Source organism: Malania oleifera, chromosome 6 (genome assembly GCF_029873635.1).
Source record: "Malania oleifera isolate guangnan ecotype guangnan chromosome 6, ASM2987363v1, whole genome shotgun sequence".
In the NCBI taxonomy this organism is placed as follows: domain Eukaryota; kingdom Viridiplantae; phylum Streptophyta; class Magnoliopsida; order Santalales; family Ximeniaceae; genus Malania; species Malania oleifera.
In genome coordinates this window covers 104,550,071-104,574,476 of record NC_080422.1, presented here as the reverse complement: position 1 = coordinate 104,574,476, position 24,406 = coordinate 104,550,071, and the positions used below count along the sequence as shown (strand labels likewise).

The 24,406-nt window shown below is 37.7% G+C and overlaps 1 protein-coding gene across 2 annotated transcripts in view; it reads right to left on the bottom strand.

Moving 5' to 3' along the window:
• The window catches only part of LOC131157338 (uncharacterized), a 36,888-nt gene extending 26,867 nt beyond the window's left edge, over nt 1-10,021 (bottom strand). The window contains exons 1-5 of one of the 2 annotated variants that reach the window (XR_009137249.1): nt 8,848-10,021; nt 4,739-5,222; nt 3,503-3,590; nt 3,207-3,388; nt 2,834-2,970 (exon numbers count right to left, since the gene is read on the bottom strand). Coding sequence is in view for 1 of the 2 variants with exons in the window: in XM_058111404.1 (XP_057967387.1) it covers nt 2,834-2,970; nt 3,207-3,388; nt 3,503-3,590; nt 4,739-5,222; nt 8,848-9,824 (1,868 nt within the window). In the remaining variant the exon portion in view is untranslated. The remainder of the gene's footprint in view (nt 1-2,833; nt 2,971-3,206; nt 3,389-3,502; nt 3,591-4,738; nt 5,223-8,847) is intronic. The other variant, XM_058111404.1, reaches the window with a different exon arrangement.
• Nucleotides 10,022-24,406: the final 14,385 nt, after the last annotated feature.

Here is a 24,406-nt window from a genome sequence, read left to right as displayed (position 1 = left end):
GTTGTGCTTCAGTGGCTTGACCTTTATCATATCTAGGCCTTCCTTCAAGGGGGAACCCAGCTTGTTGCCTTTGGGACCCAGTAATTAAGAAAGTGGGAAGTTGATTGGAAGGGTGGAAGAAGGCTTACTTAGTGCTTCCCTTTTCTAAAACTCCCATATATATATATATATATATATATATATATATATATATATATCCATTCTTAGAATTCCTACAAGTGTGGCACGTGTTTGAGAAAGGATTATAAGAGATTTCCTTGGTCAAATACTAGGGGGAATAAGAGGAATCATCTTGCAAGTTGGGATGTGGTTAGGAGACCTAACCTTTCTAGGGATGCTAGGTAACTCAGTATCTAAAAATCTAAAAATATCTCTTTAATTGGAAAATAGTTATGAAGGTTCCCCTTCCGTATGTCACCAGGTTACCGTTAGAAGTATGGTCCGTATGGAGTTCATCAGAATGGTTGGGAAACTAGAGGTCACAATGTTTCTCATGTGAGTACTTGGAAGTTTGTTTCCCAAGTTGCTTGCTTGTTCTTTCCTCTTAGTGTAAAGTGGATAATGGTAATAGGATTTTGCTTTCAGATGATATGAAGTGGGTGAGGATTTGCTGGAGTTTTTTTTGTTGGGACTTCCAAAGTTTTAGGAGTCTTAATGAAAGAGAGGTTGATGCACTTACTTCTTTACTAAGTATGTTGGATTATTTTGCTCCTCAAACAAAGGGAGATGTTCAAGCTTTGCTAGGGGACTTTTCAAGTTCCTTTCTTACGAAACCTTCAACCCTTAGGCTTAGTTTGGCTCTACTGTGGCTTTTAAAAGGATTTTTAAAAAGGAACTGGTGAAAAGGAGTTATTGAGATTGTTGTAAAGATTGCTTGGCCCCCCTGTGAAAAAGGAGTTGTTAGAAAGAAAAAATTTGCCTTGAGTATTTGGTAAAAAAGTTGTAAGGTGTTTAAAAGTATTTAAAATGATTAAAATGGATATGTATTTTCAAGAAATGTAATTAATGTCTTGGTAATTTTGTAATAGTTGAAAAAACTGAGGACAACAATAGAATAGAATAATTATTGGAAAAAAGCTAGTTTTTAACTTTAAAAGCTCCCTAAAAAAGTTAAAAGTTGGCTTTTAAAAACTAAAAAAGTTGTTTACCAAATGCGTTATACCCAACTTTTACTTTTAAAAAAGGAAAAGTTAAGGGAAAAAGGGGAGGAAATACTCACCCTTAGTCCTTTTCCTATGTATCATGTTGTTTGGAAGGCAAAGGTTTCTTTCATCTAGACCTTTACTTTTAACAAAATTAATAAAAATGACTTGTTATACATAAGAAGGCCTTATAAGACTGTAAGCCCACGTATGTGTACATTGTGCCAAGGTGCAATAGACTAATTGCACCATTCTCTTCATTGTCGGGTGCATTTTTTCTTCATTGTTGGGAGGTGAGACAAATTTGGAATGCTCTTTCACTTGTTTTGGTAAAGTGCAGGTTGCTCCGCAAAATGTGTATGATTTTTTGCTAGTGAGATTTCAAGGTTCCAAGGAAAGTAGAAGAGGAAGGGTGATGTAAGACAAGAAGCCAGATCATGGGTAATCCATTGATGGAGTCTAATTCAAAAGTATTGGATCATGGGATTGTTGGGTTTAATTAACAGTTTATCGTGTTTTCAGTTTAATTAATATAGGATTACATGTATTTGAGGGTTGTAATATCTGTATATTTTAGGGGTTCTTTTGTAATTTTATGTATCTTTAAGGGCATATGAGTAATTTTATGTGTTTTAGGCTTTCTTATAAATAGGGCGTGAAATCCATGCAAAAGCTAGGTTATTGATGAATTTGAATTGACGTTAACATGAGCTCTTTTTCCCCAAGTGTATCTCCTTTCCCCTCTCTTCTTCCTTCTTCTTTACTCTTCCCTCCTCCTCAATTCCTTCTAATTTCTCCCTTGGCAACTGATCCTTGATGTTGTCCTGCATCAGAGGGCCTTTTAGAATGATGCAAGTGCATGCGATCATTTGGACTCTCTGGCTTGAGAATGACTTCTCCACCAAACTGTTGGATAGAGTTTACTGTTTTGCTTCTTTTTAGGCATATTCATTTGAAATTTTTGGGGGGATGTCACTGTCCAATCTTCAAAGTAAGGGCAGCCTCATTGTAGTTAGCTGAGCTGTAGAGGATGTCTTATCCTCCATCTACTGTACTTCTGCTTAGCTTTTAATGGGATTTTTTGTTATCTTAAACATTTATAAAAAGAACAATAAATAATATTAGTAGGATCCTAACAGTGCCATCATTGCAACATGTAACGGTTCTGTCTTAACATCTTCCAGTAATACATGTTAAACAAAAGCAAAATATGACCTGTGCCATCATTGCAACATGTAACGGTTCTGTCTTAACATCTTCAAGTAATACATGTTAAACAAAAGCAAAATATGCTACAGGTCACCAAGCAGAATATAACACGCATGACAAAGATATTAGAAAGACATAGAAAGAAGCATAATTCCAGAAAAATTCTAGTTTCCCCCTTGTGTAATCAAATTCTAACCTAGCCATCATAAAGACATTAGAAAGAGATGGATAAAAGCTTAATTCAGTTTTTCTTTTTGCTCAAATGCTAACTTACACATAAACACACTTCTTTCATGTGCAAGCTACCAATTGCCCCTATTTTGTGCACACAATTAAATGGGTAAAAGAAGGTAATACTTGAGAAGCATTCAGAAGCTCATTATCGATAGAATACGCCATAAAGATAAGGCGATAAACTGACAGGCATTAACACATAAATACACATGCACGCAAGCAATGAAGAGTCAAGGTTCGATAACAACCTTCCAGATGAAGAAGCCCTTAAAGCTCTTATGGGAGCACGTTCTGGCTTTTGTAAAGTCCGAAATGTTCGATTAAGACCACTTCTAAGACAGGTTACAACAAGCCTATTAATGTAGCCGCCAGTTTTCTCATTCACCTAAATAAGCCAATGCATTGGCGCAGAAAATATCAAAACACCAGCAAGGCAAAATTCCAAACTCAAAAATCAAACAAGATAAAAAGGGTTTGCGAGTGTGCCTCTATGTCTGGTGGTGGGGTGGGGAAAAGAAGCAATTGAGAAAAGAAAAATAAAGAAAAGAAAATCAACTAGAAAAAGAAAAAGCAGCATTCAACAAATGATAATGTGTTATACAATAAGTTTATACTTTATACCTGTACATAAGAGAATGAGACCAATCTAGAATTTCCAAGAAACCGTAATCCCCTAACCACACTGTTATGAACAGAAAAACTTGCCGCAACGGCATTGGCTGAAACATCAACAACATCAATTGTCCCACTTTGAGTTCCTAATGCAACCAGCGGAACAGCTACAGCAGGATCATTCCCCCCACCTTCATTTAATAATGTCATTCAAATGATGAGATCTTAGATTTAGTATTTCACAATAAAGGTGACATCGTAAAAAAATTTTAAAACTAACAATTAAACACCAAAATGAAACTCACGGGCCAAAGTAGCTGTCAGAGAAGGGGAGGGTACAGCAAGCATGGTAACTGTAGAAGAAAGAAGATGAAGTTGCCCAACTAGGCTAATCTGCACAGTAAAAAAGAAATAACATAGACCATGTCATATATCATAATTCTACACTTTGATGAAGTTTATGAGCATATAATCATGTGCACATGTCAGCGATTAAGACACTTCATTGAACAGTCCAATCTATGACCAATCAGATCAAGCCACCATCATAAATGATACACACACCAATCAGATACCATTATAATGATCTTATTACAAATGACTTAGTTCCAAATAGACTTTTATTTTACTATCTGTTTATTTGCAGGCTAAAGCAGGACAGGGTTGACTAAGCTCTCATATCCTAGGTTTGGTGCAACCAAATTGAGGGATTGAACAGGCTTTTTTTTTTTTAGGGGGGGGAGAGGTATGGCTGGCTGGTGAAGGCTAAGGCATTTTGTAGGAATAGAAACCAAAAAGAGAAAAGATATTCCACTCATCTTATCCTGCAAGGCAGGGTGATTACTAAATAACGCGCCTTTCACATTTTCTTGACTTTCACTTCAAAAAAATCAGGGCCATCCCAAATGAAACAGAATCAAAAACCAACTGAAGAAGTAGATATTATGAAAATAGGAGGGCTTGTAAATTTTTTAAAACAGAGAGCTAAAAGGTATAATCAGAGAATTAAAAAATTGGACATCAGAGGAGTTGTCAAGTAAAATCCTTATCTGAGAAGGGGAAAGAGTAGCAGGGGGAACACTGCTGTGGGTTCATTAACTCGAGCATTTTGCTTAACAAAAAATGGACAAGACCTTGTGTTTTATGTCTGATGCCTACAACTACAACTATCAAGACCCACAACAATCCTTAACAGCCATACCTTGCATGAATTTTACATGCATCATGCTTGAGATTTTATCTTCAGGTGGTCAGAACAGACACTTCTAGCACTTCCTCAAGCATAATCAGGATGCCCCAAGCTAGGTAAGACCACATAATAAATATATTTTTATTTTTTTCCTTTTTGTTTACAGTTGGGGTGTGGGGAGCTGCAAATAAATTACACTGCTGACCAATAAAACTCCACACTGTTTTGAAAACAGAACACTTGACACATCAGGGAATTCCTTCGCTCATCTCATTATATTGGTTTCTGTCACCAATAATGACAAGAAAAAAATGATGCATCATATGATAAAAAGTAACATTCATTAACCAACCTTAAATGACATGTCTGTCTGGCTTGAAGATGAGTGAGATGGGCAACTTCTCTTGCTATTAACATGTGCCAGCTGTGTAGCAGCTTCCAATGCAGGTGCACTAGAAGTAACAACATTGTTGGTACTTGTCTCTTGAACTGACACTTCACTATCATCAGCAACCATGCCTAAGTCTGTAATATTGTTTAGAACAGCTTCAGCCCCTTCAATAGTCAGTTGCCAGTTCCATATTTTTCCATCATCAGATATGGAGATCAAATGTGTCTTAGAAACAAGAAGAGATTCATCATAAAAATCCAAAGGAGTATCGAAATCCACATCAGGAGAAGAAACCCGTTGTACGTCAGAATAAAGCTTGCCAACATTTTGGAGGGTGGAATCTGACTGGCAAATGGTTACAGCTAGAATGGAAGGAGAAGGGACAGAGCTGCCAAGGGATGGCATCAACTCTTCCATCGTACACATAATGTGTGCCTGTTCTCCTCTGTGATAATATGCAAATAAGTATACTCTCTTAAGTTGAAAATAGACAATATTATTGACTTCGCTTTCAGTTTCAGACAAATCAGTTTCAGTTCAAACTTCCGTTGCTGAGATGCGCAAAGACATCAGATAACATTCCGAGACGTGTGGCAAAAATAAGAAGCATGCATTGGATATATAATTAAAAGTTCCGTTACAAAATTGTCAAGAAATATCAACGCCAGTACAGATGACCCTCTAATCTATATCAGACACAAAAATACAAATAGTATAATTCATTTTGTGGGAAAAAGCATCCTTGTCTTTTAAAAATTAGACAAGACATGTGAAAAAGAATTTAGTTTAACTATAACTAAAAAAATTATATTTAGAACCTTTTTTCTGAAAAAACAAAAAAAATTAAGATTTGAACCTGAAAAAATATTATGCATGGCTTCAATTTGCTTCTTATATCAGATGAAAGGCACTCTATTTCTGTTGCAAAGCAGTAAACAAATTTTCACGGTTAAAAGCTATTGATTTATTTTTAAAAATAGCTTTAAAAAAATGAAATTGTTACCATTTTAAAAATTTGATCCAAGCTTGTCTTTAATTGATTCCTCTTTATAATCTTCCTTTGTTTATGATTCCAGTTCAGGTTGCTGATAGATTGGAGGATTATGAGGGATTTTCTCTTTGGTCAAGTGTAGGGAGAGGAGAGATCATTGTGTTTGTTGAAGAGATTGTTAGGAGTTCTAAGAGGGAGAGAGGGCTTGTGTCTTGGTAACTTAGTGTCTAGGAACATTGCTTTGATGGGTAAATGGTTATTGCATTTCCCTTTGGAAATTAAGACTCTTTGGCATCAAGTAAGCAAGAGCAAATTTGGCCTGCAAACAAATGGATGGGTGGTAATACTAGAGTACAAATACCACATGAAGGCCCATAGGGTATTTCCCTTTTCATTCCTTGTACTAAATTCAAAGTGAGAAAGGATTGTAGGGTTCACTTTTGGGAGGATCTTAGGTTGGGGAGAGTGTTTTCAGTTGCCTTTTCTTCACTTTTTCATCTTCCTTTTTATATCATAATGCACCTGTTTCTTCATTTTTGAGTCTTGTTAACATATTATTTCTTGGGATTCTCATTTCTGTAAGATCTTAATGACAGAAGCAGATGAGGTTTTTTCTTCTCTTATTGAATTCTGTTTATCACTCCTATAGTCAGGATGTCAAGGTTTGGATTTTGGACGCCCCCTCATGTTTCTTCTTCCAGTTCTTCTTTCAGTCACTTGACTCAGTCCTTGCATTTTTTTTCCCACTTGCTATCATTTGTGGAAAGCTAAGACTCTTTCTAAGGTTAAGGCTATTGTGAGGATGGCCAATTAACATCAACAATCTACTACATGTCAGAAGGCCGTATAAGGCTTTGTCTCCTGACAACTCTATGTTGTGTTATGCTAGTGATGAAACGCATTTTCAGTGGCTTGGACTTTGTGGAACAAATTCTTTTGTTAGGAGATTGTTGGGTCTGTCCTAAGTCCATAGAGGAGTTCTTATTGATAGATTTTAGAGGGTTAAGGTAGCAGAATTATAATAGAGCATTTTAACGTGTGCAATTATGTCTATATTATTGAAACTCTGATTTGTGTTTGCAGTTGAATTGTTGGCTTCATTGCAGTTTTACTCAAAAAGTTGTTTTGGGAATGTGGGTTTCTCTTATATCCATCTTGAATAGTTGGCTTTGCTAGCTTCAGCTGTAGTCTTTTTTTCTTCATTGTTTTCATGGTATTTTCTCTTTTTTGTTTTTATCGTTCCAATTAGGAGGATTACTTACACTCCTTGTACATTATTTCTTCTCTTAATAAGGTCTGTGTTTTCAATCAAATACATTTACATACATCCATATATGCATACATACATATTGTTAAAACTTGATATATATTGTTGACCCACAACCTAACAGCTTAAATTTTTAGGTGAAGTGGTAATCTAACATAGTACCAAAGTTGATTACCAAAGCTCCGAGGTTTTAGTCTCATTGCCTGCCTTTATTGTGTGGTGTTTTTTTTTTTAAAAAAAATTTATTGTACTCCTGTAATAGGCGCTATTTATCATGTTTTTATCTCTCCGCATGCTATCAGGCTGCACATGTTGAGAAGTGTTAAAACTTGATAAACACTGTTGACCCACAACCTAATAGCCTAAACTTTTAGACAAAGTGGTAATCTAACACACACACACACGCACATATATATGTATGTATGTATGTATATAAACATATTTTGCATCTAATATAACTCTTGCAAAGTGCCCCATATCATTCTAATGAACAATAAACCCAAGTTCACATGAAATATAAATATCATGAATAAACTCATAAGCTTAGAAGCACCATCTACATTAATTAGAAGAAACCCACTAACTGACCACTCAATGAACCAAAAAAGAGCTATAATAAAGTGAGAGTGCCATAACCTTCTTGCATCCTTACAACTCCCATACAAGGAAATTTCCTCCGACAATTTAAGAGCTATTAAATCCTTACTATCATGTTCCCCACCTAAGCTTTATCTTGGGTCAATATTTTAAAACTTTAGCACTTTTATTACTCACTTGCAACCACTTGTATGCAATAAATGTGAGAAAAATAAGGTTCGAGACTGTCCATGACAATTGGAGTTGAGATAAACCCTATTTGACCCTGTATGAGCATTTTCCTAAGTTATCAACCTAAAAAAAACATATAATGCATGCAACTTATCTCTTAAAGCTATTAAGAATTCAAGAACATTCAGTTTTCTGTATTTGCTAATGCCTTAACTTCCTTTTGAACTTCCCCAAGTAAATAAAAATGACATAGTATTTTGAAGCAGCAATTTTTATTCTAATACTTTTGAGTGGTCTAATAGTTTTTGGGGAAGGTTTTTACTATATTTTCTCTTCATTTCTCTCCACTTGTTATATCCTCTTGGAGAAATGGAGACAAACCAATTTCTTTTCTCCTCTTCTCCTCTCTACTTCTCTCTAACCAAATGGACTGTAAGACGCCCAGCCATGCATAGAAGTTCAAGTGCATCCAACAATCTAGCTTCACCCACCAAGAACAGCAATTCAAAAATTCATTTCATCACACATGATAAATTACCACTATTTCATTCATATTTTCCTCAACCAACACACGTCCCAATTCGAAATACAAACCACCCAAGAAATCCAAAATTGTTGAAGTATTCCCATCACTTGTGCTTGGATGGGAAATATTAAGTAATGCTTGTCCTGAAGATTGCAGTTTACACATACTTTCCACTAGATGATGCGAAACAAATGATCTCACAGGCTCATCAATTCAGCTGACCACAATTCCAGTAGAGGCTATAATGTCTAGAAAAAGGCATCAGCATAGGCAAGGCCATCCATGGTTGTGGTTACTATCATGGGTGCTGGCTAAATTCATTAAAAATATAAATTAATCCTCCACAATATTTCAGTGTGGAACTTGTGAAAGTAGTAAACTTCAAAGTGAAACTTGTTTTGCTAATGGAGTCTACAAAGCATTCTCAAATTTTAGCAAATTTAAACATACAGATCCACAGAAAAATAACAATAATAAATTCAAATAAAAAAAACAATTCCGGACAAATTGGCGCTTACTCTTTCCGTTTCCAGGTGCTGAGCCTCCCATCGAGGTGGGCACAGTAGAGCAATTCATAATTTGGATCCGGCAACACATCCAAGAACTTGCCACACCCACGCGGCAATGCAGCAGCAAACAGGGACGTCTCGTATTGCAAATCAAACACAACCAACTCCCTCGGGAACGTCACAAACAAAATGTGCTTCCACTGCGGCGAAAACGCAAACCTCGCCATATAAAGAGGAAACACCGCCAGCGCCGGCGACGAAACAGACTCATTGACTGCATCTTTTTCCAGCTTCTGCAGTTCAGTATAATCAGTCTTAATCTGAAGCTCTTTAATCGCGACCTCGTCTTCAGTATCGCCATGAACCTTCACAGACAAGAGAAACCCTCTGAGCCCCAACACACAGAAGTGCCGCGAATCAAAAGGATCGCGGCGAATACAGGAGAAGAATTCAGGGGAAGCGTCATATTTCCAGAAGCAGCGGCCGGTGACGGCGGAGTGGAGGGAGAGGAGGGAGGAGCCGACAAGGGAGGCGAGGATCCAAGAGTCGGGTCGGGATTGGATCCAGCAGAGGTCTTGGATGCCGAATTTGGATACTGAATCAGCGGAGGATTCGAACCAGAGGAGGACGGAGCGGAGGCGGAAGTCGAAGAGCGCGATGCGGCCCTGGCGGTCGCCGGCGGCAAGGAGGAGGTGGGAGGTGGAGGGTTCGTGGGTGAGAAGGTCGCGGCGGAGGGACTGGGGCGTCCAGCGGACGGCGGTGACGAAGGGAGAGAGGGCAGAGGAGGCCGGCGGGGGCATGGGGAGGACGGAGATGAGTTGCATAGAGCGGGAGTCGACAACGGCGACGCTGCTACCAGAGGCAAATGCTAGGAGGCCGGAGGAGCTGAGGTCGGCGGATCCGCCGTTGCTACGGCTTGGCGGGCCGGGAAGCATGCAGTCCCATGACTCCAGCGATGGGGGAGGTGTCTGCGTTGGCAGCGACATTGTCTCCTCGATACGAGAGAGAGAGAGAGAGAGAGAGAGAGAGAGAGATTCAGAACTAATGCAGAATATGACAGTGGAGCTTTGTGGTGCGATCGCCGTTAATGGATGTTTTACTGATGAATCTCTCTCCAGCGACCATGGCGGGTTGAGAAAGAGAGAGATGGAAGTGAGGACAAGCAGAGAGACGGCTGAAGGGTGAAATCAACGACTTGTACGTCTGACCGCGATGAAATGGAACGTTCGCATTCAATGAATCAATAGGACAACCGGGCCGGTTAGACCAGTGGCCCAGTGTCTTCGGCTCGGACCGGGATTGGGGTGTGTTTGGAATTCGATATATAGTTGATAGAATGGTAGCGGCAAGAAAAATTATATGGTGAAAATATAAAACTATAAGGATCTGTTCTATTCTATTCTATTATTATGTTCCAAATAAATTATATTAATTTTAAATTTTGAAATAATTGTAAATCTTTTATTTTATCTTTAATCTTTTAAAATTTATATAAAAATTCTAAAAAATAATTAAAAATATGTCCATTTTTCATATAAATTTTAAAAATTAAAGAATAGGAGGATAGTATTGCACTTTACTACAAAAATAGTTACAAGTTTTTATTTAGTAATAATTAAACCTTCTGAAATCTAACCAGATGGTTCTAGAAAACTTCTCTCACAAACCGAACAAGTCTTGAACTGGCAAACTCATAATGTCAGGTCTCAGAATACAACTTTATCTGCCATTGATCACAAGGTTGATAAGCTTATACATCATGGCACTCAAATTGACCAACGTCTTGGTCACCTTGATTCTAAAATTGAAGCTATGTATTCTGATCTTAAAAGAAGAATTGACAGTCTTGATGCTGAGCTCAGGTAATATATTTCTGCAGGATACTATGAAACAATGTTTGATGAAAAAGAAGCAGAAATCAAAAGACTTAAAGACCAATTATCTCAGATAGAGCAAGACCATCATCTATCCCCACCATCTACCTATATTCCTAAAGCTTTTCCCTATACTCCTCCTTACTCTTTGATTTCTTAGTCACCTCCATCTCCATCCTACCTACCAGATTATTCCAAGCATTTCAAATCAATGGCTGGAATCTTTAAAAGACGCTCTCTTATCCCACCAAAACTCATTTCTTCAAAACCTTCAATCCTAGCAAAACCCTTGCCCTCCAAGTTCATTGATCAAAAACTTAAAAAGCCCTTTTTACCTCCTGATCAAACACCATCTCTACTTGCAGACTTCATTCCTGAATAACTGAATTACCTTTTGATGATGACAATAACAGTAATATTTCTATTGAAACATTGTCTTCCTCAAAGCAGGAGAATACTGATCTCACCTATATGTTGATGGCTTCTTCTACTGATCCTAGATCATCTAGAACACGAGAATTTCATGAGGAATCTGACACCACAATTCCTATTGTGGAAGAACCTAATGAGGCTAATTCGACTACTCAACATTTTATTCCTCAAAATCCTATCAATGGTTCTTGGTTCTCTTGTGAAGAATTGCCTCCAATTAAATGGAGAGATCGAATTGGTGAATTTGGTGCATGTATTGATCTTCAACTCTCTAAACTTGTGAATACTTTAGAAATAATTTTTATTGAATTCACTTCCAGATTTCTTGGAACATTAAGAGACTGGTTTCAAAGTCTTGGTGATTATAGACAGATACAATTCATTAAATCCCAGACTCCCTTATATTCTTTGGGAACTCTTTATCGAGAGTTTATTGGAGACTCTAACGCTCGTGCTAACGAGGTTAGACAAGAGTATTTTGAAATGAGAAGCTGCTCCTTGAAAAGAAAAGATCTTGATTTCCATTATCAGAGAAAGTCCAGACGATATTATCTTCTTGGTGGTTTAAATGATGAAAATCTCATATAAGTTTATATTAATTATTTACCAGAAGATATCCAACCAGAACTGCAGAGAAAGATTTCATCTCTCTCATGATCACTCAAAGAAATCTCTATTGGAGAAATTCACCAGTTAGCCCTTTTTGCTCTCGAAAAACTATGTGATACACATCAGTTGTTCTTAAAGATGTTGAAGCATAATCATAAGTTTACAAAATAATGCAAAAAGCCTTATCTGCATATCAAATGCAAAGAAAAAGATTGCATCTGCAGTCCCAAGAAGAAAAAACATTTCAAAGAAATCAGTTTTGATAAATCCAAAAGGGGTTTGAGGAAATCAAAGCAATTTAGGTTCTTCAAGAAAAAGTCAAAACAGGTTCATAACAAATCTCCTCGATGTTTTATCAGCAAGAAGAAAGGTGATTATGCAAAACAATGTCCCGAAGATAGAGCAAAATCTACAAAATTGGCCCAACAATTGCAATCTAAAGATCTTGAGGCCGATGTTGAATCTATCCTATCAGAACAAGAAGAAATGACTGAGGAAATTATCCTTGTCCTCACTGATTCAAAAGAGTCTGATTCTGAAGAATCTTATTCAGAAGATATTTTTAATGTTCAAACTTTGCTCACTTATGAACAATCTCAGATAAGTCCACATGTCAAAATCTAGCTTCTCACCGAAAAATATGGTAAACCTATATCTGTCCATGCATGCATTGATACTGGTTCTCATTAGACCATGGTTGATCCTAAAGTCCTACCTTCTAATTGTTGGTCTCCCCATACTCAATTTTTCAGAGCTACAAATGATTAGATTTTTACCACTTATCTGATTTCCAAAAAGAAAATTAGGATTAAACTCCTTCCTAATTGCATCATTTGGACGCATGTTATTGGTAGCCCACTTCCTCAAAAAGATGTTCTTCTCGGATGGGATGTCTACTGTCTTTCAAAATCCCTAAGGATTCTCCCTTCAGGAATCAAATTCAAAAGAGAATACAAACCCTTCACTCCTATAAACAGAATCTATCCTCTTTCTTATTCTGCTCCAGATGTTCAACCCATCCAAGAAAAGCTTTTGAGATTATGTTCTGAAAGACATGATCAGTTCATTTATGATCATCCTCTTTGGAAAAATCCAAACTTTTTTATTCACATTTTTTTTAAACTAGATGAAGATGTTAGTCCAACTAAGGCCACTCATCCGAGGATGACTCCTTCAGACCTTAAGTGTAACAACCTGCCTAATTTACCATATATATATTTTTACATAATAGCATGTCAGTAATCATGATAACCATAAACATAATTCACCCAGAGCTGTGGGTACTGGGGAATAAACCTATTATATATCACTGACGCCCTAGCAGCGGAAAACATACATTATATACATAACAAACTAATCGTCCAAATATAATACCAGAGTTTTACAACTAGTCATATAAATATACACACATCCCAAAATAAGGGTCACTACCCAAAAACCCATCTGATCCTAGCATAGCGACTTACCCTTCTAGCAAGGTAGATCAAGCGACCACTAACGCCGCGGAGCTCTATCCGCTCATGTACCTAGATTCCCCGAAATGTTTTAGAGCTGGGGTGAGACAACTCCCAGTATGGGAAATAAACTAATATCAGTGTGTGACAACATGAGTATTTTCATGTGTCATAATCATATACTGTATATAAATCGTATCTACGAAAACTGTTAGATAATTTACTAAATAAACATATTTAAAAGTAACATACATGTCATGTTATATCTCTGTACATGTAAATCATCTTATACAACGGTATAATACGTGAAATAAATCTCATGATGGATAGTTAGCTGGTGTGATGTATTACCCTCACATGACTGGGTCGTGCGGCCCGAAGGCGGGACCTAGTAATGGCTCGCTGACCATGTTAGATCAAAAACTATGATCTGTAAGTACGATGGGCCTGCCCCACCTGGTCCGGACTGCCAGGGGAACATCTCCAAACTACATTGAAGCCACATCGACTGCTACCTTACCACACTCTGATCGTATGATTGCACTATCATAATCTGAATATATATAGCTACGGTACCGTGCTCTTGAAAACTGAACTAAACTAAGTCATCCGGGTTCTGATATCATATACTATGTTTCGTATGCTGAACATAACGGTTTCATCATAATATCTGACATAATAATAATTTCATGAAAATAGCATATCATACATCATGACCCTTGCGCCAGCATATCATATCATGTAAATTATGGCCCTTGCGCCATTTCATATAAATTACGGCCCTTGCGTCGTTACATTATAATATACTTTAAACATATTTCTGAACTGTTTTTAATAATTTCCTAAAACAATGATAGCATGCTTATTTTGAAAACATAGCATTTTGTCATTACATAAAATTATAAAATTTTATACCCATGCCACACAAAAGTAAATCATGTTCTACTCATAAAATATGCACTGAAATCATTTTCTATGATTAAATGTATTAAAACAATCTTCTGTTAACAACAGTAAATTTCCTAAACATAATTCTATGCTATATATAATTTCTTGGAATAAAATGCTGTAAAATAGTAAATATTTCCATGAAAAATACTGATTTAATTTATTCCCTTACCTGATTTCTTGAACTACGCCAACAAAAACCCCAAACTAATGCCTGTGTCGCTCACCCAGACCTTGAATTAAAAATTCTAATTCCATTAAATCAGTCATAAATAATAATACTATTTTAATATTTTCTAAGCCCATAAATTCCAAATAAATAATCATACCATCAAATATAACCAATTTACTTAATTCTTTAAATCTCACTCTCGCTTTGGAATGGTGTCTAAGAAATCCAAATTGAAAATTTACTCCAGCCAAAATGACGATGATTGCTACTAGGACCCCATGGTGGTGCCCGATCGTCGATTTGATTGAAAATTTAAGAAAAATTAAGAATATAACGTCCTGCTAATAAAATAAAATCTTTTCCCTTATTTTAATATCAAACATTAACCTAAATAGCAAAAAACCACATACATAAACATAACCACATAAATTACAATATCAAAGCGTTTAGATATCCCAAAAATTATACATATATCACTGTTCTCCTCAAAACTATTCCCTACTGAAGTCAGGGCATACAAAAATACTACCCAAAAATACTTCTCACCCTTAACAGGGTAGACGAACAGCCCCTCTACCTGCGAGCCTACTCTGCTCGCCTAGCTGGTTCATCTGAAAAACAATTCAACACTGAGACGAGCCAACACTCAGTAAGACGAAACATGCTATTACTAGTGTGTGGCCACTAAGCTATAGTCTAGAAAAAATAATCTAATTTAAGAATAGTATGAATAACTAAATCTGAAAATGTTGATATTACATAACGTATAATAAAACCATTAACTACATAACTTAACATGTCAATCTGTATGAAATTAGTTTTCATATTAATACTACTATTCCTGAAAGTCTAATAGTACTCAAAAATACTACTCACCCTTAACAAGGCAGACTAACAGCCCCTCTACCTGCGAACCAGCTCCGCTCGCCTAGCTAGTTCACCTGAAAAAAAAAAAATTCAACACTGAGATGAGCCAACGCTCAGTAAGACAAAACATGCTATTACTAGTGTGTGGCCACTGAGCTATAGTCTGGTAAAAATAATCTGATTTAAGAATAGTATAAATAACTAAATTTGAAAATGTTGATATTACATAATGTATAATAAAACCATTAACTACATAACTTAACATGCCAATTTGTATGAAATTACTTTTCATATTAATACTACTATTCCTGAAAGTCTGATAGTACTCATAATATCTAAGAAATTTCCCTGGATGGTTGTATGTCATGATTTAACCCCTCATGACAGGGTTGTGAGGCCCGAAGGCGAGACCTATCTTGGCTGACTGACTAGGGTAAGTCAACTGAACTCTGACAATCTAATCAGACCCCTCAATCCATATCTGATGGAGAGCCTATCCCGACGTGGGCACGATCGACCTTATACCACTTACTGTCTGAGTAAAGTGGTTACACTCTGAACTGAATATATGTAGCTACGGTACCGTGCCCTGTTGTCTGATCCATCAGGGTCTGATACTATATAGGTAACTATTATCTGTAATATACTGTTTTTATTGTGGTTTCTAAAATAACCATAACCCCATAGAATTTATCTGAAATTCTAAATAAACTAACTAAAAATCTAATTTCTGTATAACTGAACTGCTATTTGAATATCTGTATATCGGGGCGTTATGGTACTGATAAACATGTTATTTTGAAATGACTGAAAATGCATATTTCTGAGTATACTGTACACTAAAAAATTCATCATTCTATAAACATGCAAACATTATGGTATTTATGTTAATAACTATAAACATGGTATTCACAAATTCTATTAATATAGTATTGTTCTGTTATCAACTCAAGTCACACAAATAAAAATTAATATTATCAGGTTCTGGAAACTATATATATATATATAATCTGAATAATAATTTGATAAAAACATATAATTCGTACTGAAATCGTAAAAGAGTTTCCTAACATAGCATATTTCTCTTACCTGACTACTGGAAAGCCCCTACTGAACATCTATCCTACACCTGTAGGATTTTCCACTCAACTCCATGAAAACAACATTCACCAGAACAAAATATCATTATTTCTCTGTTTACTTCATTTCCTACAACTGCTGGAAAGCCTAATTTTGAATAAAAGACCGTACCTTGAACTTGGGAAGAAATTTAACTCAATTCCACTGACGATCCGCCTCAGTAAACTTGGAGAGAACTTCGCCAGGAGCATTTTGGTGGCCTTTCATCGTCGATCCGGCAACTGACAGGGCTGAAATCGAAGAGAGATAGAGGAGAGGCCATAGAGAGAGAAAATAAAGAGTTTCTGTTGAAAATCCTGCGTAAAAATCCGAGGTTTACACTATTTATGCTGCGGTTTTCATCGACGAGCAACGTCATCTCGTCGACGAGTCTAAGAAGCAATTCGTCAATGAGCTCTCCCTTTCGTCGACGAAATTCAAAATCGCCCAAAAAACATCCTCTCGGTATCTTCTCGTCGACGAAACATGCCCTTGTCGAGGAGACCCTCTTGTACTCTCGTCGACGAATCCCCTGTGTTCATCGACGAGCCCATTAGGAAATTCCTTAGGTTATTACATCCAAAGTGCAACGTCGTCGACGAATGCTCGGCTGCTTCCTTCTATTACTATTTTCATTTCCCTCCCTCTTTATTATTTAAATACCATAATTCTTCGGGTCGTTACATTCTTCCCCTCCTTATAAAATTTCTTCCTCGAAATTTATTATTCATATGATTCCTCCTTCTTAGAAGGCAAAAGGGTCTACTTATTTTATTACCTGCCCTTATTTAAGGCAGAGGAATACCATGGTTACATAGGTAGTTTTGGGAGATTACAACTATAAAAGAAAATTTTCCCCAAAACTACAATATTACCTATCCTATACACTATATTACAATTACACTATGTTAAACAAAATAAAATTACTACTACTCTAATCTATACATCACCGATGTGTTCACTAAATAAGTGGGGATATTTCTGTTTGATCTCATCTTCAAGCTCCCACGAGGCTTCTTCTATTGCGTGATTCATCCACAAGATTTTCACTAACGAAATCCTTTTGATGCGCAATACCTGTTCTTTGCTATCTAGGATCCACAGTGGAGCTTCTTCGTAAGCTAGATCACCACTGAGTTCCAATTCTGCATAGGTAATGATATGGGAAGGATCTGGGATGTATTTTCTTAATATAGAGACATGAAACATGTCGTGAATCCTGAATAAAGATGGTGGTAGAGTTAGCCAATAGGCCACTGACCCAATTTTCTCAAGTATCTCAAATAGGCCAATAAACTTAGGGCTCAACTTACCCTTCTTCCCAAATCTCATGATACCCTTTAGTGGTACTATTTTCAGAAACATATGATTACCCACTTCAAATTCTAGTTCCCGGCGGTGAGTATCTGCATAGTTTTTTTGCCGACTCTGTGCTGCACCGATTCTATCTCGAATGAGTCGAACTTTATCGCACGCTTGCTGAACAATCTCTGGACCCAAAACTCACCTCTCGCCGATTTCATCCTAGAAAAAAGGAGATTGACATCTTTTATCATATAACGCCTCGTATGGTGCCATGACGATACTAGCATGATAACTGTTATTATAAGCAAATTCAACTAGTGACAAAAATTGAGCCCAGCTACCCCCAAAATCCAGTACACATACTCGCAACATATCCTCAAGTATCTAAATTGTTCTCTCTGTCTGGCCGTTTGTCTGAGGATGGAAAGTGGTGTTGAATGCTAGCTGAGTCCTCAATACCTCCTGCAAGCTCCTCCAAAACCACGATGTAAAGCATGGATCACGATCCGAGACTATGGATACTGGCACTCTATGGGGTCGAACAATCTCTTGTATGTAAATCTCTGCTAACTTGTTCATAGGGTAGCTAACTTTAATGGGTAGAAAATAAGCTATCTTTGTCAGCCTATCAATAATTACCCAGATGACATTTTGATCATGCGACACCGACGGTAGACCAGTAACAAAGTCCATGGATACGTGGTCCCAATTTCACTCGGGAATAAAAAGTGGCTGCAATTGACCAGCCAACCTCTAGTGCTCAACTTTAACCTGCTGGCACGTCAAACTCTGTTGCAAAAATTATATTATTTCCCTATTCATGCCACTCCACCAGAAATACTCCCGCAGATCCCTATATATTTTCATACTACCAGGATGAATAGTGTATAGAGATCTGTGTGCCTCTTCTAGAATCATCCTCCTGATAATGTCATCTGCAGGCACACACAATCTGGTGCGAAATCTTAATGCCCTACCATCAGAAATACTGAATTCTTCTCCCTGACCATCCCGTATTTTAGCTATCACTTTTGCCAATTCTGGATCATTCCTTTGAGCAGCTTTAATCATTTCATAAAGTGTAGGCTATACAACCAGATTAGAAACAAGCACGTGAGGATCATCTGCTACTAGTTCCACGCCGAGCCTTTCCAAGTTCATTTGAATTAAGTGCTGAACTATTGCTGCTAGTTGTGCTATATCCTCTAATTTATGGCTCAAAGCATCAGCCACCACATTTTCTTTACTAGGGTGGTAACTGATGGTACAGTTGTAATCCTTAATGACGCATATTCAACTATTTCTGTGTGAAGAAATACTTTAAACTCTTGTGATTAGAAAATATCTCACATCTCTTACCATATAAGTAATGTCTCGAGATCTTCAGTGCATGTACAACCGCAGCCAATTCCAGATCATGAGTAGGGTAGTTCTTTTCATATTCTTTCAACTGTCTGGACGCATACGCTACCACCCTACCATGCTGCATTAGTACACAACTGAACCCTTTCAAAGACACGTCACTGTAGATAATAGAACCATCATCTCCAAATGGAATTGTCAGGACTAGTGCAGTGATAAGCCGCTACTTTAGTTCTTGAAAACTCTGCTCACATTCTTCATTCCACATGAATCTAACATTCTTCCTAGTCAAACGCGTGAGAGGTCCTCATAAAATTGAAAACCCCCCAACGAATCGACGGTAATAACCTACCATCCCTAAGAAACTCCTAACTTCCTACACATTCCTCGGCCTGACCTAATTCACATCAATCTTGCTAGGATCTACCAAAATACCATCTCCTGAGATCACATGGCCCAAAAACACAACTTGCTCAAGCCAAAACTCACACTTACTAAACTTGACGTAAAGTTTTTCCTCTTTAAGTTCCTGTAGTATCTGCCTCAAATGCACCTCATGATTATTAAAATTCTTCGAGCACACAAGTATATCATCAAAAAACCACCACAAACTGATCTAGATATTGGTGAAAAACTCTATTCATCAAGTCCATGAATACAGCTGGGGCATTCGTTAGACCAAAAGGCATAACGAGAAATTCATAGTGCTCGTACCTGGTTCTGAAGGTTGTCTTAGCAATGTCCACTGACTTTATTCTCACTTGATGATACATTGATCTGAGGTCGATCTTGGAATATACTTGTGTACCCTGGAGCTGATCAAACAAATCGTCTATACAGGGTAGAGGATATTTATTCTTAATAGTAACCTTGTTGATTTCTCAACCTGTCTTTCTTCTTTACAAACAACATTGGAGCTCCCCATGGCGATACACTGGGTCATATAAACCCCTTGTTCAGCAAGTCCTGCAACTGCTACTTTAATTCTCCCAATTCAGCTGGAGCCATACGGTAGGAAACCTTAGAGATCGGTGCGGTCCCTAGAGGTAAATCTATAGAAAAATTCATCTCGCGCACAGAAGGCAACCCAAGTAGCACTTTTGGAAAGACATCTGAGAATTCCCATACTACTAGGGTACTGACAAGCTTCGATTCATTTTCTGACACTTCCTTAACAAAAGCCACAAGCCCCTAATTTCTATCTCGGAGTAGTCTGCTCGCCTGTATAACTGACACCAGCTGCGGTGGAGCACATACCCGTGAACCAACGAATCTGAATTCCTACTCACCAGGGGGTCTGAAAATTACTTCTTTCTAACAACAATCAATGCTGGCGTGATTAGCAACCAACCAGTCCATACCAGTATTACATCAAACCCACACATATCAAATACAATTAGAGTTGCAGGTAGCACTCTCCCTTGAATTTCTATTGGATGGCTTCTAAGCACCCTTTAACATCTCATCACTGACCCTAATGGTGTATCTACTGACAATACTATATCTAATGACTAGGTTTCACTCCCAGATAATTTAACGTAAGATGTAGAGACAAAAAAATGAATGGCACCTGAGTCAAACAAAACAATAGCAGGATATGATAAAACAGTAAATGTAACTGTCACCACATCCGCAGTAATCTCAACATCACCCGGCGTCAGAGCATAAACTTGCGCTGGGACTACATTCCTCTGCTGGCCTCCACGAGGCGCATGATATCCTCCCCAAGCTACCTAATGTCCTCCCCAATATGGCCTAGGAGCTGGAACCTGGTCCTGCGGCCTTGGGCATGCACGTGCCATATGGCCGGCTTTCCCACACCGGTAACATACAGCTCTCCCTGTCAGGAACTCCCCTAAATGACGTCTCTAGCATTTTTGGCACACTGGAAAGGTCTGCATACCCTAGTATTCCTGAGGTCTTGTCATCTACCTCTGATCTCCTCTATCACGACCTCCTCTCCATGGACCCCTACTAGAGCCAGCCTGGTAACCCTGAGGCACCGGCCTCTTCCTCTGACTCTGCGCTGCTAAACCCCTCTAAATACCACTCTCAATAATCGTAGCTTTGTCTACAACCTCCGTAAATGTCTGATCTCTGAAGTCAATCACCTGCTTAAATAAGTTCTGCCTCAATCCCTCTTCAAACTTCCTAACATTTTTCTCTTCATCAGGTGCTAAATGTGGAGCAAAACGTGACAACTCGATGAACCGAGCTGTGTACTAGGATACAGTCATATGCCCTTGTACCAGATGCATAAACTCTGCTATCTTCGCTTTCCGAACGACAGAAGAAAAATATTGCTCGAAGAACAACTCCTTGAATCGGTCCTATGTCACTGGTACTGGAACCGGCCTCTACTCCTTTATCAGTCGCGCTGACCTCCACCAGTGCTTCACCTGTAAGTTTAAATGCTGCAAGTATTACCTTCTGCTCATCCAAACAAGGAAGCACCGCCAATGTCTCTTCAATATCCTAGACCCAGTTCTCAGCTACAATCAGGTTATCTCCTCCAGTAAAGGATGGAGGCTTCATGCACATAAACTGCTTAATCGTGCAACCACGCTCCCTTAAACTCTTGGTCATCTCAGCCATCACCTGCTGGGTGACGCTGCGCAGAATGACATCAGTATCGACACCTCCCATACTGGAAGGTCCTGCTCCATCCCTCATAGTGTTCGTACCGTTACTTCCTGGATCCATCCTGAAAAACAAGAACACACTTAAGAACCTTATCTTCTGCACAAACCCTATCTATTTCATTCTACTCAAATCTCATATTTATAATTAACTACTCTCCCTAATCTTAACTCAAAATCCAGTTCTGCCACCTAGACACACGACCTAACGATAGTTTACTATGGTTTTCCTGAAATTGTCACCCCAAGAAAAACACAGAAACCGCCACGAAAAATCCTGTACCCAGACCACACAACAAACCTCAAATCATTTCCTATACTCTGGTGTTACTTCCGCTACATTTTAAAGTCTACAAAACCTAGCAACCTAAGTTCTGATATCAAATCGTAACAACCTGACAATAAAATAAAATCTTTTCCCCTATTTTAATATCAAACATTAATCTAAACAGCGGAAAGCCACATACATAAACATAACCACATAAATTACAATACCACAACGTCTAGATATCCTATAAATTATACATATATCACTGTTCTCCTCAAAACTATTCCCTACTGAAGTCAGGGCATACAAAAATACTACCTAAAAATACTACTCACCCTTAACAAGGCAGACTAACAGCCCCTCTACCTGTGTGCCTGCTTCGCTCGCCTAACTGGTTCACCTAAAAAATAATTCAACACTGGGGTGAGCCAACGCTCAATAAGACGAAACATGTTATTACTAGTGTGAGCCACACACAAGTGAGTACTACCCTGTAATAAATTATCTAGCTTGAGAAAAACATATTTTGTTGACAAAATAATATTAAATATGCTTTCAAAGTTTCCTTAGTTCAACATCAGTATTCCCAAAAGCTATAATAAATCATATATAAATTTCTAAATCAAATAATGTATATTCAATAATTAATTTTCTAAGAATACCTGACTTAATCTATTCCCTTACCTGGCTTACTAAGAAGCTTGCTAATGACCCTAAATCCACGCTTCGCGGCGTTCAAAGTTCAAAACTCTGAAATTACATTTTCCTTACATTAATAAACTCAACCCCTAGAATATTTCTCATTTAGCATTTCCTAGGCCTCATATACTCCAAATTAACAATTAAACCCTAAAATACCTTACTTACACTGGTTTTGGAGTGGTGCCCCGGAACTCCAACTCAACGATCCGCTCTAGTTAATTTGTAGAGAATCACCCCACAAACTTCGTGATAGCTTCTGATTGTCAAAACGGGTTATAATTAGAGCGAAAGTGAAGAGAGAAAGGGTTTAAGGCCATAGGATTGAGAGAGAGAGAGAGAGAAAAAAAAAAGAGTTTTGTTTTGATTTTACAAATGAAGCTCGTGGGACTTCTTTAATTTTAGCACTGTTGAGAAAATCGTCGATGGTTTGGTTTCTAACCCGCCCCTTTTTTTCCTCACCAAGCCATTTTCCTATTTTCTTTTATTTTTCTTATCATTTCTATTTTCCGAGTCTTTACATTCTCTCCTCATAAAAATTTCGTCCTCGAAATTTGCTATCTATCACATTTCCAACCTTAAATAAAAATATTGCAATTTTATTAATTACCCTCACTTATGGCGAATGAATACCATGGTTAGAAGAAAGAGTTCTGGGGGATTACACTCATTTATAGAAAAAGAAAACTCTCCCAAAACCATTTATAACATAAAACCAAAAGTACTAACTATTCTGCCTTACACTATACAAGTCATCAATACATACATTGTTAGTCATTTTACTCTTAATATATCATCTCTAATCTCCATTGAATAGAGGTGGATATCGTTGGCGCATTTGTTCCTTTAATTCCCACGAAACCTCCTTTGCTGCATGGTTGCGCTATAATACTTTTACCCGTGGAATCCTCTTTGCGCGTAATTTCTGTTCCTTTCGATCTAGAATCTGTACAGACACTTCTTTATAAGATAAGGCATCACCAAACTCCAGTGCCTCATAACTAATCACATGGGAAGGATCCAATATAATAACCCAAGAAATTCATTCATGGCCTCATCAACGAACACAGGGGATTCGTTAACGAGGGAACAAGAGGGTCTCATCGACGACGACATGTTTCATCCACAAGAAGATACTGAGAGGCTGTTTTCTAAGCTCTGAATTTTGTCAACAAGATTGTGTTCATCGACGAAACCCACAGTATAAATAGTGCTAAACTTAGTTTTTACGCAGGAAAATTGACCGAAACCCTCTCTCTTCTCTCTCTACGATCTCTCCCTTCACTCTCTTCGATTTTGGCCCCGTTAGTTGCCAGATCGACGAACAGAGGCCACCACGACGCTCCTGGGGAAATTCCTTCTAAGTCTGCCGAAGCGGATCGTTAGTGGGACGAAGTTGGATTTCATCCCAGATTCAGGGTAAGGTCTTTTTGTCAATATTTGGTTTCACAGCAGTTGTAAGAAATGTAGTAGGTGAAGAAATAGTAATATTCTGTTCTAGAAAATATTGTTTTCAGGGTCCTGAGTGGGGAGCCCTACAGGTGTAAGGCCCGTTACAGTGGGGGGATTTTAGTAGGAATCAGGTAAGAGAAATATGCTATGTTAAGCAACTCTAGTATGTTTTCAGTATAAATTATACGTTTTTACCAGATTATCATTCACAGTAGAAATTTATATAGTTTATCAATTATGTTAAATATGTTTTAAATTACTGTGTGGCTTGAGAATATAAGTGTAGTCCAGAAACATGTTTTACAGTAATTTTCAAGATCATGTTTATAGAATATATAGACAGGAAATATGTTTTACATCAATTTCAG